This window comes from Actinia tenebrosa, unplaced genomic scaffold (genome assembly GCF_029948245.1).
Source record: "Actinia tenebrosa isolate PJP-AT-01 unplaced genomic scaffold, QUT_ActTen_1.0 PGA_scaffold16__25_contigs__length_10494907, whole genome shotgun sequence".
Classification (NCBI taxonomy): Eukaryota; Metazoa; Cnidaria; class Anthozoa; order Actiniaria; family Actiniidae; genus Actinia; species Actinia tenebrosa.
This window is the reverse complement of record NW_028292576.1, coordinates 10,322,486-10,340,383: the sequence shown is the minus strand read 5'-3', so window position 1 is coordinate 10,340,383 and position 17,898 is coordinate 10,322,486. Positions and strand designations below refer to the sequence as shown.

The 17,898-nt window shown below is 37.5% G+C and overlaps 4 protein-coding genes across 7 annotated transcripts in view; 3 read left to right on the top strand and 1 right to left on the bottom strand.

Moving 5' to 3' along the window:
• The window catches only part of LOC116308475 (RYamide receptor-like), a 39,440-nt gene extending 36,776 nt beyond the window's left edge, over positions 1-2,664 (top strand). For all 4 annotated transcript variants that reach the window (XM_089031519.1, XM_089031518.1, XM_089031516.1 and 1 more), the window contains exon 3: positions 1,322-2,664. In XM_089031519.1, the coding sequence (XP_088887645.1) occupies positions 1,344-2,663 (1,320 nt within the window). In that variant the 5' untranslated portion in view covers positions 1,322-1,343 and the 3' untranslated portion in view covers position 2,664. The remainder of the gene's footprint in view (positions 1-1,321) is intronic.
• Positions 2,665-9,239: 6,575 nt separating this feature from the next.
• Positions 9,240-11,019, top strand: LOC116308505 (neuropeptide FF receptor 2-like). Its single transcript, XM_031718942.2, has one exon. The coding sequence runs from the start codon at positions 9,240-9,242 to the stop codon at positions 10,317-10,319; it is 1,080 nt and encodes a 359-aa protein (XP_031574802.1). The 3' UTR covers positions 10,320-11,019.
• LOC116308506 (ufm1-specific protease 2) overlaps positions 9,766-17,898 on the bottom strand; it is a 34,929-nt gene continuing 26,796 nt past the window's right edge. Inside the window, exon 6 of the mRNA XM_031718943.2 lies at positions 9,766-9,904. Coding sequence (XP_031574803.1) covers positions 9,895-9,904 — 10 coding nt within the window. The 3' untranslated portion in view covers positions 9,766-9,894. The remainder of the gene's footprint in view (positions 9,905-17,898) is intronic.
• Positions 12,377-16,051, top strand: LOC116308501 (tachykinin-like peptides receptor 86C). Its single transcript, XM_031718934.2, has one exon. It carries the CDS (start codon positions 12,574-12,576, stop codon positions 13,780-13,782), a length of 1,209 nt encoding a protein of 402 aa, XP_031574794.1. The 5' UTR covers positions 12,377-12,573; the 3' UTR covers positions 13,783-16,051.

Genomic DNA, 17,898 nt, shown 5'->3' with positions numbered 1-17,898 from the left:
ATATTATTAAAGAGTTTAAGATTCTCGTTTACGGCAAACGTGAAACGTCAATTGACCATTATAAAATTCTCTAAAATTAGTGAAAAGGAATCGCAAAAATCTCCAAGTAGTGGATAAACAAAAGAATACTTGTCTTTGTCGAGAAGGTTTGCAAAAGGTAAAGTGAAATGTAGGGAAACGATGAAGACGTGGTCACGTTTGCCGTTTGCGGGAAGGAAAAACGGGAATCTTAATCTGCCTAATTAACGACTTACAGCCGTATGCTTGTTGTTTCTCTCATGTGCACCAAGGGTTTTCTCTAGGCTCTCCGTTTTCCTCCATTCCCAAAAATCAAAATAAACCACAATTATATTTTTACATGAAAATCTGTGCATGTCGGAGTTAATGGCGTAAATATAGAAGAACTGCACTTAAAATGTCCTTGTTTTTACGAAGGTACAGTTAATAGCCAGTGGCGGATTCTTCCCTAAATTAACCAGTTGTTCCAAAATGAACGACAGAAATAAAAAGCACCTCAATATTAGTAAGAAGGCAAAGTTTCAGCTTACAATATGCAACAGAAGAGAAATTGCACTAAATATAGATTTGAATATGTTATGATTTGTATGCCATAATGGTATTGGGTTATCAAGATCTTGTCACTCTGGCGGTTCGTTTCTCATACAAATTCACTATATGAAATGCAGCCATTTCAAAACAGGTTTTGTTGCATATTGCATTTAAATGTTGCTCACAGAGCTTAAATTGTCAAAACAAAAGAGAATATGCTGGAAAAACATGCTGCAACAAGAAAAAAAACCGTCACCAACCGTTTTTGTAATAGTTGAATTCTATTTTAGTCTTAGGCCCCGTGCACACGTATCCGGAAATTTTTGTATCCGCAAAAAAAAATTTGCGGATACGAAAATGTTCGCGTCCACACGCAGCATATTGGAATCATTTTCGAATCGTTTTCGCTGTCCACACGGATCCGGAAATTTCTTGATCCGCCCTAATGCACACTAGTGCCTAGTCCCTTTGACGGATAGTTTTTCTTGAGCATGCGCAAAATCGTGTTTACGTCATCGTATTGGAAAATTTGCGGATACGACCGTCCATACGTATCCGTATTCGGAGCGTATTCAAAAATTTCCACTCTGGGGACCGTTTTCGAAAATTTGCGGATACGGATACATGTGGACGCAACACGTATCCGCAAAAAGAATATGCGGGTACAAAAATTTCCGGATATGTGTGCACGGGGCCTTAATACGAAATCTTCATCGAAACTTGATCGTCTTACAAAGTTTTAATTTTCTTACTCAAAATGTCTTTTTTAAAGGTGTACTTTTTAAGAAACCAAGATGACATCCAACACAACAGACAACGATACGCTCCTCCCAATGGACGACGACATGTGTCCGGCAGCAAAACAGGGATCTTCAGCAGAACAAGTCATCAAAACAATCGCCTGTATCTTGGTGTTACTGGTTGCAGTTGTTACCAACTGTTTCGTTATCTTCATCGTCAGGAAGAAACAACGAATCAGAAGTGTCACTAACTGCCTAGTTGCAAACATGGCATGTTCTGATCTTTTGATTGGTTCTGTGAACATGCCTAATATGATTAGTGAAGTTGTCACATCTTCCGAAGCTCTACCCTTTGAACAACCACTTGCAAATCTGGTGTGTAAGCTTCTAGTTTTTAGCCAAGATATCTCGACGTTCTGTTCAATAATGTGCTTGATTGTAATCGCTATTGAGAGATATTGCGCAATTTTTTACCCGTTCAAAAAGTACCTTACTCTAAAGAACGTAAAGTACGTCATACTGGTCTGTTGGGTCGTCGCTGGAATCGTTGCGTCACCATTACTTTATGCTAACAAGATTGTTGAAGACCATGGTCTCTTCTACTGTTCCGAGCAATGGAGCCCTGCATTTGGCTCCAGCGATATTGCCGCATCAAGAGGATACACTACTGCAACCTTCGTCCTTTTATACGCTATTCCTTTGGCCTTGATTTGCTTTCTTTACGCCGCCGTGATGTATCGCCTCTGGAATCAAACCATCCCGGGTGATCACAGAACACCTGAGCGTCGCCAACAAAGAGCCAAACTCAAGAAGCGTGTTCTTAAGATGTTAATAGCGATCGTACTGGCTTTTGCGCTCTGTTGGCTTCCATACCATCTGTTCTTCTTCCTTGACAATTTCCATCCACCCTATGAAGCCTGCGGGGCACCGGCTGAATTATATTTTGCGGCTAAATTCTTGGCATACTCCAACAGTGCCATAAGTCCTTGTATTTTTGTTTTCTTTGATATTGGTGTTAGAAGGTACCTGACCGCGTCAATCAGCCCTTGTATACAGACCATTACAAATCATTCCAACCAAAACATACGTCACAGGACTTCTGCTTACTACTCCAGTCGTTCTGAGCCACCAGTCAGCTTTGCTAATGGGGTAAAACTGAAGGAATTTAAAGTTTATGACTTGGAAGTAAAAAATCAGCCGATGGCAAACGAGAATGGTAATGACGTAAAGCAAGAGATGAATGGGTTGGTTATTATAGACGACACGCCGGATCTTATTGCTGGGCATCGAAATAAAAGCTTTACGAACGAAATCTTTGTTAAAGATGAACATATTACACGAAGAACAGTATCATTTGCAGAACTGCAGCACTAAAGATAGAAAAAAAGAAAAAGAAAAAGAAAAAAACACAAAAACCGATTCCATTAATGTTTTTCTCATTTCAGACCATGCACGTCTCATTCCCTTGAGAATAGCATCCCTGAGTCTCATTCATATCAATGTCTCTTCACAAGCATCTCTATTTAACAAAGAAATCATACTTAAGAGAACAAATAACACGAGAAAATTGAAGGCTACAAGAGTTCGAGAAACTCGCAAGCCTGAAATGACTTCATAGTAGGTCTCGACCTAGGCTCTTATTTACTCCACTCGGTCAGATGTAAGGAAGGTACATTTTATTTACTCTAGAGAAGAGTAGCTCGTTCATCGATAATTACAAATTATTTGCCCAAGGCAATCATTCATAAACTCATTTCTTTGACAAGAATTTGACATTTTATAGCTGGCTTTCAGTTAATAAACGGAATTTCGTGTCTTCGTGAAGAATGTTTATCAGCCAAATTGCAATTTTTTAAGTAGAATTATTTCAGTCTGATAGCGCGTGGCTGGGGGTAGTTTCTGACCACTTTTTCGAGCAGGTCAAAGTAGATATAAATTGCAATTAAGGAACTCATTGGAAACTCGTTTCTCAGATCATTGATGATTTCACTAACTTGTAAATGATGAAATGAGTTTAGCGATAAGAAAAAAAAATGTAATTATTAACCTTAAGAAAGAGTCAGTGAATTAAAAAAAGAGAGAGAGAAGAAAAGAAAATAGAGAAGAGAAAAGAAGAGACGGGAAGGGAAGGGAAGGGAGCATTAGGGCAAAGAGCAGCCAAAAAGAGGAGAACAGAGTCGAACTGATATGCATTTTTAAAAAAGGTTTTAAGGGCCAAAAAACCTAAGCGTTTTCTTGGCTGTAAAACAAACGGGATATTTGAAAGATCGAATGCTTCAGGAGGAAAAATACATCAAAATAACCTGCATATATACTATTCAGTTACTGAAGGCTCTGGATATTAAGGATACTGCGGCAAAAGAAAAAGAAAATATATTGTACAGAGTATGTTAATTAGAATCAACTCCGTACACATCCATGATTTATCTCAGATATATGTCTCATCAAATATTAGAAAATCGGGTTTAAATACTTCATAACAAATAGCTTTTCACCGCCTCAAAACTAATCCAAACCATGAAGTTTTGCAAAGCTTCCTTTCACTTATACATCTCTAAATACAACAAATTAAGCGAAACTTAGCAAACATTTGAATATTTATAGACTTTTTCTTTAATTTCAATATCTACAAATTCCTTATCAATAAAATTGTCAATAAGCTTGAAATCGAGATCGCAGGATGTAGATAAATGACGTTATCTATAAATTGCATAAAGACTTATATAAGTTGCCAAAAACTTCAAATTCTCAGTTGAGAAAGACGTTTTTGACACTGACATGAATAGAGAAATAGAGAAATAGAGGTGAGTAAGTGTCCGAGTTAAAAATAGCGCAAAATCACTTTCGTTAATTTGCTTGTGGCAAAGAAAAATTCAGTCCAATATCTAAATTACTTTCTTTTCACGTCATAAAAAAAAGTAGTTTTTAAAATAATTTTTCAGAGGCGCGTTTGTAATTATACAATTGAGAATTTGTTTGTACGAAGGAATATAATGAACATTCTAGCCTATTTATTATTGATTACTGCGTGGTTGGATTATTATTATGATTATGATGATTTGAAGTAAGAATAAAAGATATAGTCATAGTTCCACTGAAAACAGCTGGTTTTGGCTTCGTTTTTCGTAAATAGAAAACCAACTTATTCATTCTCATGATCAACTATAAAGCAATATAAAGAAGTGACGAATCATCGGCTACCAATCATCAAGACCTGCAAGCCACGATGGCATATTTTTGCTATAAAAAAGAGGATAAACTGTTAAAATAAGATAAAGCGGGCTACATTAATTCGAACGATCGAGTGGTTATAGTTAGTATTATTCGCTATGATCTTTGAAAGGCGTGACTCTCTTGAAGTTGGCCGCCTCGTATGGAATAGATCACAGTTTGAGCCAAACTGAAAAACAAAGTCATTACACAAAACTAGGCCAAAATTAATTAGGGTTTATTGATCCCTGACTTAGATCAGCCCAGAGGTTGTTTCAGAGTTTGATCTGTGAGTTAGCCATGCCCTGACTTAGATCAGCCCAGAGAGGTTGTTTCAGGGTTCTATCTGTGAGTTAGCCATGCCCTGACTTAGATCAGCCCAGAGGTTGTTTCAGGGTTCAATCTGTGAGTTAGACGTGCCCTGACTTAGATCAGCCCAGAGGTTGTTTCAGGGTTCAATCTGCGAGTTAGCCATGCTCTGACTTAGATCAGCCCAGCGGTTGTTTGTGCTCGACAAAACTAAAGGTTTCCCCCCCTACAATCCATTAAAAACGTCTCGTGATTATGAACACTTTCCCAGTTTAATTATTTTTTATTTATTATAAACTCTTGAAGAAATTAATATCAGTTTTGGCGGTTTCTTCTTTCCTTTGTCGCGCTGTTTGCAGCACCTGTGAACGTTTTAATTCAGAGAACCGTTATTTGGATGCTATCCTTTTGTCTTGTAAGGTTCGGAAATGAAGAGCGCGACAAGAAGCCATAAAACATTTCAGTATTTAACATCAATATAAGATCTGGCGTAATCTGGAAAAGGTTTTTCAACTAATTCACTGAATTTAGTTAGGTGTGTCAATATTACCCCTTTTAACAAGATCTGCTAAAATCCTCTTTGCCTTGGGCGTTAAGTGTTTTCCCATTTCAGACCACTTGTCATTCTCTTAAGAATGAGATTCTTTGTTTGGGTTGTATTCATATTCATGTGTCTTCTCATACACAACCGTTGGTGCTGCAGGGTATAGGAAGTCATCTTAACTGTATTAGCATTATAATTGATCATTATAGTGGAAGATATGACTATGTGACGTCGCGCGAATCATGTTGTACTGAGCATAAGATTCAGACATTCGTACGATCAACATCACCTCACATCAATAGAAGAAACCTTGAATTTCTTATGGATTATTGCATTTGAAAGTAGCACTAGAAAGTTTTATGAAACGACAAAGTGAGAAGATTTTTTGCCTGGAATAAAACAACTAAATATTACAAAGTCAAATATATTGAGGAATAGAAGTATAGTTCACTCGCCTCCCACTCTAGCGGTTGGATTTCTGGAATCGGCATCAGATGTGAGTAGAATTCAGTATAATTGGGTATCTCTCTCCCTTGATTCGAGTTTTTTTTCTTTTTTTTCTTTCTTTTTTTTGGGGTTCTCTCTCGTTGTTCTCCTTTCGCAAAACCTAACTTGCTAAACTGAATTTGATCCAATAGGTCACTCCAAGTAGAAAAGAAATCGAAGTCTTTAAGAATGGTTTGTCGACTACGAACGACATTAAACACCACAAAACTAACCTCTTTGTCATTGACAAAAATAAAAAGCAAAAACTCAATTCGGGCTATTCTTGGATCTTGGACATGATGGAATGACCTATTTCTTATCGCTTATCTCGTATCGCCTTTGGCTTCGACGACTTTTACGGAAATAGCCATAATTTGTATAGCGTGCAAGGATGAGGAAAAACGGGCAGTCTACCTGCACGCATCTGATGATTGAAATAATAAATGACCTTGAATCAAAATTAGGCGACAATGGCAAAACACTTAGGGTTTGGATGTTGCCGTGGCCACGCTGGGAAAATTCTTATTGGTATTCTATACCTAGGCTGGTTACTGATATTAACAGGATTTATAAAGTATATAACTAGAATTCATAAGCTTAGTTAAGGGATTGGATGGATGGATGGATGGATGGATGGATGGATGGATGGGATGGGATGGGATGGGATGGGATGGATGGATGAATAAATGAATGAATGGATGAATAGATGAATGGGAATCCAGCTTTCGTAATCGATATGCCAATAGGCAGATTAAGATTCACGTTTTTTCTTCCCGCAAACGGCAAACGTGACCACGTTTTCATTGTTTTGCAATCCTTCTCGACAAAGACAAGTACTCTTTTGTTTATCTACTACTTGGAAATTTTTGCGATTCCTTTTCACTAATTTTAAAGAATTTTATAATGGTCAACTGACGTTTCACGTTTGCCGTAAACGAGAGTCTTAAACTCTCTAATAATAGCACACAAAAAAAAAAAAAAAAAAAACACACGACAAAATTCAATTATCTTCCAATATAGATCACGCAAAGCAAGTTAGAATTAGAAATGAAAAAAGTTTAGAAGTGTTTTGATGAACCTGTACACACAGATGACTCACTATCGAAAAGGCACTCGAGGAATAAAAAATAAAAGCTTTTGTGTAGCAGATGTCTAATTGGTTTGCTTTGGCGATGCTGTATATAACCATGGTTTTTGATTTTAAACATCTATTAGCACTTTCAAAAATGAAGCAATCAAAATTAAAATCCATCAGAGTGATATTTAGTTATATTTGACAGAAGGTAGTTTTGAGTCAGGGCACGACTAACTTATACGGATAATTGGAATTCATTGGGAAATAAGGAGCTGGAATACTTTTCATTTAAACTCGAGGGAAACAAAGCATCGAAAGAAGAACGAAATACGAAAGAGTGTTTCGTGTAAGCGAAGAGAAAACGATTTTTACGTAACAAAGCAACCGGAAAGCAAGTTAACGGTGTAAGAAGATTTCATTCTAATTAAGGTAATGAAAATTCACATTGATTGTGTAAACAAACACTCTAAAAGTCTAAAACGTCCGCTATAAAAATAACATTGGCTAGTCGTTTCTGAAATCACGAAAAAGTTAAAACATCTTGTTCAAATTGTTATGATGTTAAATTTATTTGGCTGGACGAGAGATAACAGAAATGACTCGAAAATTTCACTTTTCGGAAACAATTACCACAGAACATGCCATATTTATTTGCATGAATAGATAGATATACCAGAACTTTCTGACTTACATGTATTCATATAATTCATATACTGCATGATATTATCCTTTCGACTTCATGTGTACTCAGCAGAAAGCTTATATTTTTAATTGTTTTTTTATCTTTTAATTATCTTTTAAATGGAAAATGTCACCTGTTAAAGTCTCTAATTAAGATAAGAGAATAAGACTTGAATTTGGATGTTTACCCCCGAGTTTGCGCAGAACGATATATGTCGCAAAGTATAGTAGTTTTTTTTCCAAAACGCATCCCACATGGAAAGGATTGGGTATTCGGTTTAATACATCAGCGTTATTTGACAAAATTTCGAGTATGCTGGTCATAGCATGGGGTTAATCATCTACGGTCTAGGGGCCGACTAACCTCTCCCTTAGGCTTCGGCCGAGCTTCCTGATCAGTCTGTAAATCTCCGGATAGCGGTGTCGGGGTAGAAATCTCCGGCGTAGCCGTAAATGCTTCGCGCTGCCATACGACGGTTCAGCACTCGATGTCTGGAAGTATGGTCCTAAATTTCAAACACATTGAAACAAAAATTAAAAATTAATGAACCGGTCTTTCTAGCAGATGAAGTTTTAAATAGATCGTTTTCAGGAGAGGAAAAGATCTAGAATAACTTTAATTCTACGCAAATTGATCGGGCCATAGCAGGAATCCGGTGCGCCACATGAATCAAATGGGAAAAAGCACTCTCTTTTTATTTTTTTTAAATCACTGATATGCTGTGCAACGTTAACCAATCATGATGTAGAACGAAAACGAAGCAATCGATCTTAAATCAAACCTAAACCAATGAATCCGGAACGAGCAAAGATGGAAGCCGGGCTACCGAGATCTGATTATATATCTGAGCCATGTTGTACGAAGGGTGGATATCGTATGCGACGGATAAACTCTTATCCAGTGGATAAGTCGATGCTGTTATCCAATAAATTTATCCACTGGATAAGGATTTATCCGTCGGACACGATATTCACCCTTCGTACATCCGGGCCCTAAGAAAAATCTTAAATGTTATCAACAACCTCGGGAATGAGAGATTATGATTGGCTGAGGTCTGCAATATGATATGGATTTTGCTCTCTCCCGATTGGCTTAAGTGTTTTCTATCTTGATTTTTGTTCAAGTCTGTCCCGATTAGTGTGTCTGCGCTGTAAGGTGAAAAACCATAATTTGAACTGATCAAATGTTTCATTCTACTGAGCGTAAACAGCCATCGTCTTAATAGACCCGTTTCGAATTCCAAATTACCGCTGTGTTTCTTGATCACAGACTCATATGCACTGGGTTAGCCTCGAGTTTGTGCAGAATATTCACGTGTTCCAGTCAAGGTCCGTCGAGTTTCGAAGTGTTTGTATTGTTGAAGCTGTGCATTCTTTACTTTACGATTGGTATTTGTGAATATTCAAACACTGATACGAGGCTAACCCTGTCTAAATGAGTCTGTAATCAAGGAACACAGCGGTAATTTGGAATTCGAAACTGGTCTGTTAACCCATGGATCCAATACTGGGCTGTGATCAGTAAAATATTAAGATTATTACACCCAACATTTTTTACCATTCATCTTGTTTATTCCATTTATTTTTAGGCTTAAAGAAAACAGAAGAACAAGAAACTTTATTTCTTGAAACAGCATAGAATAACATGGAGTCCAACGACAGCTCTGTAGATTCGTGTTATGTTCATATCTTCAGCAGCGCAGAAATCTGGATTACGTCAATCGCTTACGTCATCATCATCATAGCTTCTGTTATTGGTAACTGTCTGGTCACGTGGGTGGTCTATTCCAGCCCTCTGATGAGAACGCCGAGTCACTACTTCATCGTAAACATGGCTGTTGCTGATTTGCTTATTACAGTCTTTGGGATGCCTGTGGCGGCAAGGGAGCAAATCATAAGCACCGACGCCATTGACTTTGGAGGGATCCGAGGGGAGATATATTGCAAAATGTTGGAATATACTAAAGATGTGTCAATTTCCTGTTCCATACTTACACTTGTCGCCATAGCAACTGATAGGTTCTGCGCTACCTTAATTCCCTTTAAAAGGCTTATCACGTTAACCAAAGCCAAGGTTATGATGTTTTTGATTTGGATTGTTTCTCTTGTCGTAACCATTCCTTTACTCGTTGTGGCCAATGTTATAGAGTATGAGAATAACAAGTTTTTCTGCTACGAAGACTGGACCGTGTTCCACGACCTCGGAGCCAGCAAAATGGAACACAGCTACACTATTGCGTTATTCATCATACTTTATGCAGCTCCACTGGTCATTATCTCCATCCTCTACGGTGCCGTAATCAGGAAGATCTGGAAGAGAAAGATTCCCGGTCAGACTACGCATAGTGGAAGACAAATGCAGCAACGAACCAAGAAAAAGGTGCTTAAAATCTTCATGACAGTGGTAGTGTGTTTTATGGCCTGCTGGTTACCATATCATGTCATTCTTTTCACCTATAACTTTGACTGTTATCCACCCATTAACCTCTGGTTCTTTGCCCGCTTTCTTGGGCATACTAACAGTAGTATCACCCCGTGGATTTATATTATCTATGGACGTGATTATCGTCTAGGTGCTAAACGTATTTTGAAAAAGGTTTTGGGTAAAGCAGACCCGCTTCCTTCATTTTGCAACAGATCAGTGCAAATTCCTTCAAATTTACCTGATATTAATGCTTCAAATCTCAATAACGTTACCTTGAAAACTTTCACAAATAAGATATAAACTGAACATTGACAAAATAGAAATATTAAAACGTGATAGAAATAGTTAAACTATGGGAAAAGGTGGTATAATGTACATAAATCAAATGCTTACTTAATTCTTCATTCTTGGGGTGCATGTTACGTCATACCCACCATGTTGGTTGACGATAACAAAGCATTCATCATTACGCGTCTCATGTTAGATCAACCAGCATGGCGGCTATTTCATTGTTATTTATATCTTAAAATATCTTTTTCGGTCACGTGGTTGCACTCCAAGATTTTTTTGGGGTGCATGTTACGTCATAGCCGCCATGTTGGTTGACTAGACAAAGCATTCCTCATTAAGCTTCTCTTGTTTGATCAACCAACATGGCGGCTATTTCATTTAAGGAATTTTTTCGGTCACGTGGTTGCACTCCAAGAATTATTGGGGTGTATGTTACGTCATAGCCAGCATTTTGTATTACTCTGACTTAGATCAGCCCAGAGGTTGTTTCAGGGTTCAATCTGTGAGTTAGACGTGCTCTGACTTAGATCAGCCCAGAGGTTGTTACAGGGTTTGATGTGTGAGTTAGCCATGCCCTGACATAGATCAGCCCAGAGGTTGTTACAGGGTTCAATAAAGTTGAGAGCTAGAAATAGAAAACACCTAGTATTTTTACCTACATTTGTTACATGAATAACTGAAAAAGAAAAGGAAACGATGTGCTAATGAGGTCATACCTAGTCTTATCCGTAGCCGTAATTAGTTATGTCCCATCAGATCGGGCCCTCTTAGTGGAGACTAGAGAGACACTCTAGGTCATACCACAACTGAAAAAATTATCTTCAAATGCATTTTTAACCGCATTGTGTGGGTACGAAACAGGAAAAAATAATGTCGCTAGCTTTTCACTTTCTATACAGGGGAAGATCAGAGGGATTCATTTAAAGGCCGAAGAGTATTAAAATGCATGAAGACGAATGCGTGCGGCAGATTTAGACTGTGCGGCTAAAATTAATCTTTTTTTGGAAAAAATATTACTTAGCGGATTGACTGAGAATAGAAATTAAGTTATATTAGTAGCTCATATCAGACAAGGAGTCGGTGTATTGTTGGACTGATTTATTGGTTTGAATTTGATTTGCTCTTCGAGTGGTTGGGAGTGTCGTTGATTGGCAAGGAAATGAATCCAACATGGTAAAAGCTTTTCTAAAAATCAAGCTGATTAATACAAACTAATTGGTTTTCTTTCGAATGAAATGAGTTTTTAGAATATATCTAAGGCTAATAACATAATTTTTCTTCCAATATTAATATTTTATGTTTCAAGATTTTCGAGTCAAATTGTCAAAAATTGTAAATTTCGATTTAAAAGCAAAAGAAGAAAATGAATTACTGAAAAAATGACAAGAAAATTAGAAAAAGATTGAACAAAAGAACAAAGGAAAAAGAAAACAACTGCAAAATATGTTTGCATTTTAAGGAAAGATTTAATTACTGGTGGTGAATGTGTTTCACAATTTAGACGTCCAACCGGTCGGTTGTAAGAGATGAATTTCAATACCAACTGTTTTCTATTCACGTTGAAAAATAAAGCGTGCTCCTGTCTATCTTAAACAACTTCAAACATATACTCTATTGATAAGAATATAAAGATAAGGTAACAAACTTGTGGCACTACTGCATGCATTCTGGATAATGTTCAACCCAAAAACTTTCTTTCTAAATCTTAATTATCTATTATTCATATTCTTTTTATTCATTTGCCTCAAGCTACGACGCGAGGCATTACTGACTAGATGTGTCCTGAAAAAATCCCCAACTATCAATAAAATAAACTCATAGAAGTATTTTAATAAGTTCAGAAAATTTATTGTTCCATGTTGGTACAGTTCGCAGCATATTCCAAGGCTCCTGCAGGGAATAGAGTCAAACAGATAGTGGAATCGTAGCCATGCTGCGATAATAAAAGAAACTGCCATCCAATCCGACGATCTGATTCAATCAACATGAGCCAATGTGATTGATTTTGGCGTGGTAAATGATTGCAAGAAATGACGGTGTCTTTGTAGGCTTACCATCTGGTTGTGCGACCTCAGTAACGCAAAACAACTTGATTTCCGAACTATAAAAGCGATAAGTAATTAGGTTGAGTATCAGTACACAATATATTCTGAAGTTTGAGGACTTCGTTATCACTTCCAAGGAGAAGGCCAAGAACGAGCTTCGCTTCTTTAACCAACTTCGCTGGACAGGCTTGCAGCATAGCTCTGTACAAACTACTACAATGGAAAACTCAACTTTTGGTAGCATACTGGAAAATAATACAGCCCTGTGCTCGCCATACACTGATCCAAACTGGTCGCGAGCTCTTAAGGGAGGAACATATGTTTTGATAATGTTGGTATCAGTGATAGGGAACTCTTTAGTGATCTACATAATATCAAGTGCACCATCAATGCGTACAACCACCAACTATCTGATAGCTAACTTGGCAGTTGCCGACCTGTTTATTACATGCGTCAGTATGCCTGTCGTCGCTATGGTCAACATTACTGGCTTCAATAACTTTCGCTCTGTCGTTACAGCAGTCATAGTGTGTAAGATCAACCCTCTGGTGCATGGATCGTCTATGGAAAGCGCAATCTTCAGCTTGGTTGCCATTTCCTTTGATCGCCTTTTCGCCATTGCCACACCTTTCAAAAAAGTCATCACCTTCTACCGTCTTAAGGTCATTCTTTTTTGCATCTGGTTTTTTTCATTGCTGACGCTCTCCCCTCTTCTTTACGTTATCAAATTTGTGCAGAGAAATAACTTCTACTATTGCTACGAACGCTGGCCGGAATCATTCGATCAAGAACAAGCAGCAAGAGCCTACACCGTTATCCTTTTTCTCTTGTTCTATGCTATTCCACTGTTAATAATGGCTGTTGTGTATCCTATTATCATCCACAAGCTCTGGGGCCGAGGCAAGGGAATCACGGAGCTTCTTCCAACTTACATGCAACGAAAGCGCAGGACAAATAGGAAAGTACTCAAGATGTTGATGACGGTTGTCATTACCTTTGCACTCTGCTGGCTGACATTCCACGTTCGAATGTTTTTGGGTTTCTTTGGGTCTACCAATAATATACCATGCGCACTACAGCCGCATCTTTATTTCTTGGCCTTTTCAATCGCGCACTCTAATTCTGCCATCACGCCTTTAATTTATTATTTCTTCAATGCTACGTTTAGAAACCAGTTCCAGAAAGTATTTTACAAGTTATTTCCAAGGTTGTCGCAGTTGTGTGGGTTGAAAGGAGCTGCTGATGATGAATCAAACGCAACTCAAAATATCTCACTCGTTCGATTTCGATCAGACGCCATAGCAAGCCGGCAGGATGCTCTTGTAGGCAACGATTTGAGGACTAAACTCGGATCCCATAGGCCGAGAAAAGTGAGGTATTCTTCGCCTTCACAATCATCGCTGCAGGGAAATCAACATTCATTGTAATTGGTTTTTACACCTGTCTTCATATACTATAACATATGAAAATATCACCTTGTTGAGATGCTTATGTTTACTAATATACGTCCATGGGACGCAATCATGAAAAAGCGGCAGTAAAAACCTTTCGTGGTCTTGAGACAAGCCTTGGGCTGACACACGTAATTATAACGTCTTTCTTGCCAATGATTAAACGATCTGACTTAAGCCGAACTGAACAAGATAAAATCAAAGATATTAAGGAATCGTATTGAAGGAAATTGGAAATATTAGAAACGGATTAAGTCAATGAAAAGACCATAGTAGGATAAGATTCCATTTCTCTATTTAAGCGAAAATCAAAAAAACACAGAATTCAAATCATACCACGTGTAGGAAAATCCCTCTACATACGACTCTGCATATTTCTCTATAGCTTACCGACTGAATTAATCGATAGAAGGATTAAAAAAATATAAGAATGGAAAAAAATGTTAAACGAATATGAAATATTCAAACGGGAAATTCGGCGGAAAATGAAAGTGAGCGTCCTACGCCTGTATTTAGTAGGAAGATTTCAAGGCCCGTAAAGATTGTAAGCGATTTTTTTATCTACCGAAGTTGCTCTGAAGATCGGAGTAAATCTTTAAAGTCAAACTCATTATCGGCCGGTCCTAAACGACTCACTAACTGATTGTCAACGATACGATGTGTCGCCGACGGATTATCGACTGACAATGTAGGAGTCTATAGAAACAAATTATCGATATGCTGTTGAGTGTATAAAAAAAATTTAAACATGCGAAAAAATCTTCAAAGCTCCACAAAAGAAAAGAAGAAATTACTTGACGCAACAAAAAAAAAAAAAAAAAAAAGGTTAAAAAAAATTAGTTAATCAAGACGCAATACTTGACTCAATGACCGCAAACAAACGATTCTCGATATTTCGTGAGTCGTCTTGTGACATATGTTTGATATGAATACAAACACAGCTTTCTAAATAGTGTTCCAAGGGTTTGGAATCCAAGTATTACCGGATATTTTGAAAACAAAGTTAAGTTTTTGATATATATTGGAATTGGAAGGGAGGTGCTAACGGCGGGAGATCTCAAAAAAAAAAAGAGCTTTGCAAATCATGTTTGAAAAACATGATTTAATTGAAATCTTATAAAAATCGATTTAAGGATTAGTGTCCCATGTTAATTATTGAGGTTAGTTTATGTAGAATCATATCAATATTGAAGGTTCTGGGTTAGACATGATTTTATGATCGGAAATATCAAAAAATATTTTAGAAAACATAACTTAATAAGCGGTACAAACGATCTAAAAGCGTTTTAAAAATATGTATATATGCATCTGATTTCGCGAGAGGTTCTTTTTGTTAATTTGCGGGCAAAATACGAAAGATTGGATTAAGATTCTTTTTTTTAGATTTATTAAATTTTCTCCGTTATAAAAAAATTTCGTCGTTTGAGCTTGGTTGAGAAGTATATTAGTTGTTATATATGGTGTAGATAGCTAAATATGTGGTGGTTTTAAATTCGATTCATTTTGAAAAGGTCCGCTAGACCAAAAGAAAGAGACCCGTATTATTGCGTGGTTAGAGTACTAGGCTTTTTCGATATATCGTACATATTGTACTTATCGTTAGAATCGCGTCTTGTCTGAGAGACAAGAGAGTCAACATCCCTAAAACCGGGACAATAAACCGATTGAAAAGATAAAAAGCGAAACACTCGCTGATTTATAATTCAGTTAATATCTTTTCGATAATGTTTTGACGATGTATTATTGTACTTTTTGCATCAGTAGTCTCTTACAAAGCGAGTATAAATAAAGTCGCTCCCAGATCTACTTCGCGCAGTATGAACCTCGTCGTATGAACCTCGTCATGACAATTAAATCATATTCTTATATCAGCTGAATATATTCAGGCCATATCCATTTTATTCAAAATTCAATCTGTGAATTGGCCGTGTTTCTGAACTTTGATCAGCCCAGAAGTTGTTTTATGGTTCAATCTGTGAGTTAGACGGGCCCTGACTTAGATCAGCCCAGAGGTTGTTTCAGGGTTCAATCTGTGAGTTAGCCATGCCCTGACTTAGATCAGCCCAGAGGTTGTTTCAGGGATCAATCTGTGAGTTAGCCATTCCCTGACTTAGATCAGCCCAGAGGTTGTTTCAGGGTTCAATCTGTGAGTTAGCCATGCCCTGACTTAGATCAGCCCAGAGGTTGTTTCAGGGATCAATCTGTGAGTTAGCCATTCCCTGACTTAGATCAGCGCAGAGGTTGTTTCAGGGTTCAATCTGTGAGTTAGCCATTCCCTGACTTAGATCAGCGCAGAGGTTGTTTCAGGGTTCAATCTGTGAGTTAGCCATGCCCTGACTTTGATCAGCCCAGAGGTTGTTTCAGGGTATCGATAGAAATATTGAACGTTCTTAATGTTAAATTTATGTTAATCTAAAGGAAGGTGATTCAAGAATTCTAGGTGTTAAGGTAAATTAAATTGTACATGATACGTCACTTTATTGCGTTCCCGAGCACATCTCAGTACTACCTCTCAGAACAAGTTTACCTGAATGTGTTTAAACATATATTAAAAAAGCCAGGGGGGGATGAAACGTTATTAAGGCACTATTCGAAATGTTGCTTCTCGCGATTTTGTTGCCAACACATCAGTAACCAATGTTAGGCAACAAAAGGTAGGAACGTCGTTTATGGTGTATTATTTGATTCCTACCAATAAATATATTTGGCGATCCACGTGTTTGTACATACATGAAGTATTATACATCCTGAATAATTAAAAGCTAATTTATTTGAGATAGGAAACATGGTGCATTGTGGTCTATACTCGGTACCAATGTTTTCTGGTGTTAATTGTACCCAAGCTAGACCACAATGCATCCGGTTTATCGAACTCAGAAAAGTCCCATGGTGAAGGTTTCTCGCAAAATGCAGACATTATCATAAGGTGGGCGTTTAAATTTCACTTACAAAGCCAGAAATTTACTTCATATTCAAAGAAATGAAAATAGATCTAAACTGAGAAAAACTATAATGTACAGAAAGGGTTAAAATTCTGTGATAAATAAAAATAAATTGTAATATTTAGATAAGATAATTTGTTGACACGGAAACAAGTAGGCAGTTCTTTCAAATGATGTTTTTTACTGAATCCTGTTTTCATAATGCGCAGTGCATTATGGGATATTTTGGCGGGCGCTGATTTAGCCACCCAATGCATCCCACGATGCATCACATCGAAAAGTGACGTAGTTCCTAATTTTTTTAAAGATTAAAATTTTTTTTTGAGTAACTACTCCTAATGGCATGCGAGTTTGAAAATTAAGGACACAGTCAAAAAAATGCGTGAGTGTTGAAAATCCCTTTGGAAACCTCTACTTAATACTGTCTAGTTTTTTTTCAGTAATTTAGTTATCCTTTGTAATAATTATATATGTTTTAAAATAAAATGGTACAATTTGCCGAATTCAATTCCGTTTTTATACAAAATAAAAATCTTTGAAGCAAGAGCATGGCTTCTTTACTCAAAGATCGAATCGTAAATTAGCTTGCTAGGCGGTTTGTATGAAGGAGGAAACCGGAGAACCTGGAGAAAAACCCTGTAGTCAAGGGAGGGACTTCTGCTCACATGTGATGTCTAGTCCAGGAATCGAACAACTGCTACACCACCCCCTCCCCCACCACCCCCGTTTTTTGCTGCTTTTTCTACAGGGAACGGTCAAGCTTTTTTTTTAAAGTTTAGTCAAAAGAAAGTAGCCAAGCCTCGATACTCTCCCCTCCCCCCTCATATTCATTTATTGGTGTTAAGACAGACGAGCAGGCAAGATAACACGGTGCGCACAGAGTATCTGAGTACTAAGCTACCTTAACGTCTATACACCTGTCCAGCACAATAGATGTTTTTAAATACCGCAGTGTTCCTCGATTACAGACTCATTTACACAGGGTTAGCCTCGTATCAGCTTACAAATATTCACAGAATCGAACGGTAAAGTAAAGAATGCACAAATTCAACAATAACAACACTGAAATCCCACGGACCTTTCGCTGGAACACATGAATATCTACATAAAAAAGAGGCTAATCCTCAGCAACAGAGAATATTCGAAACCT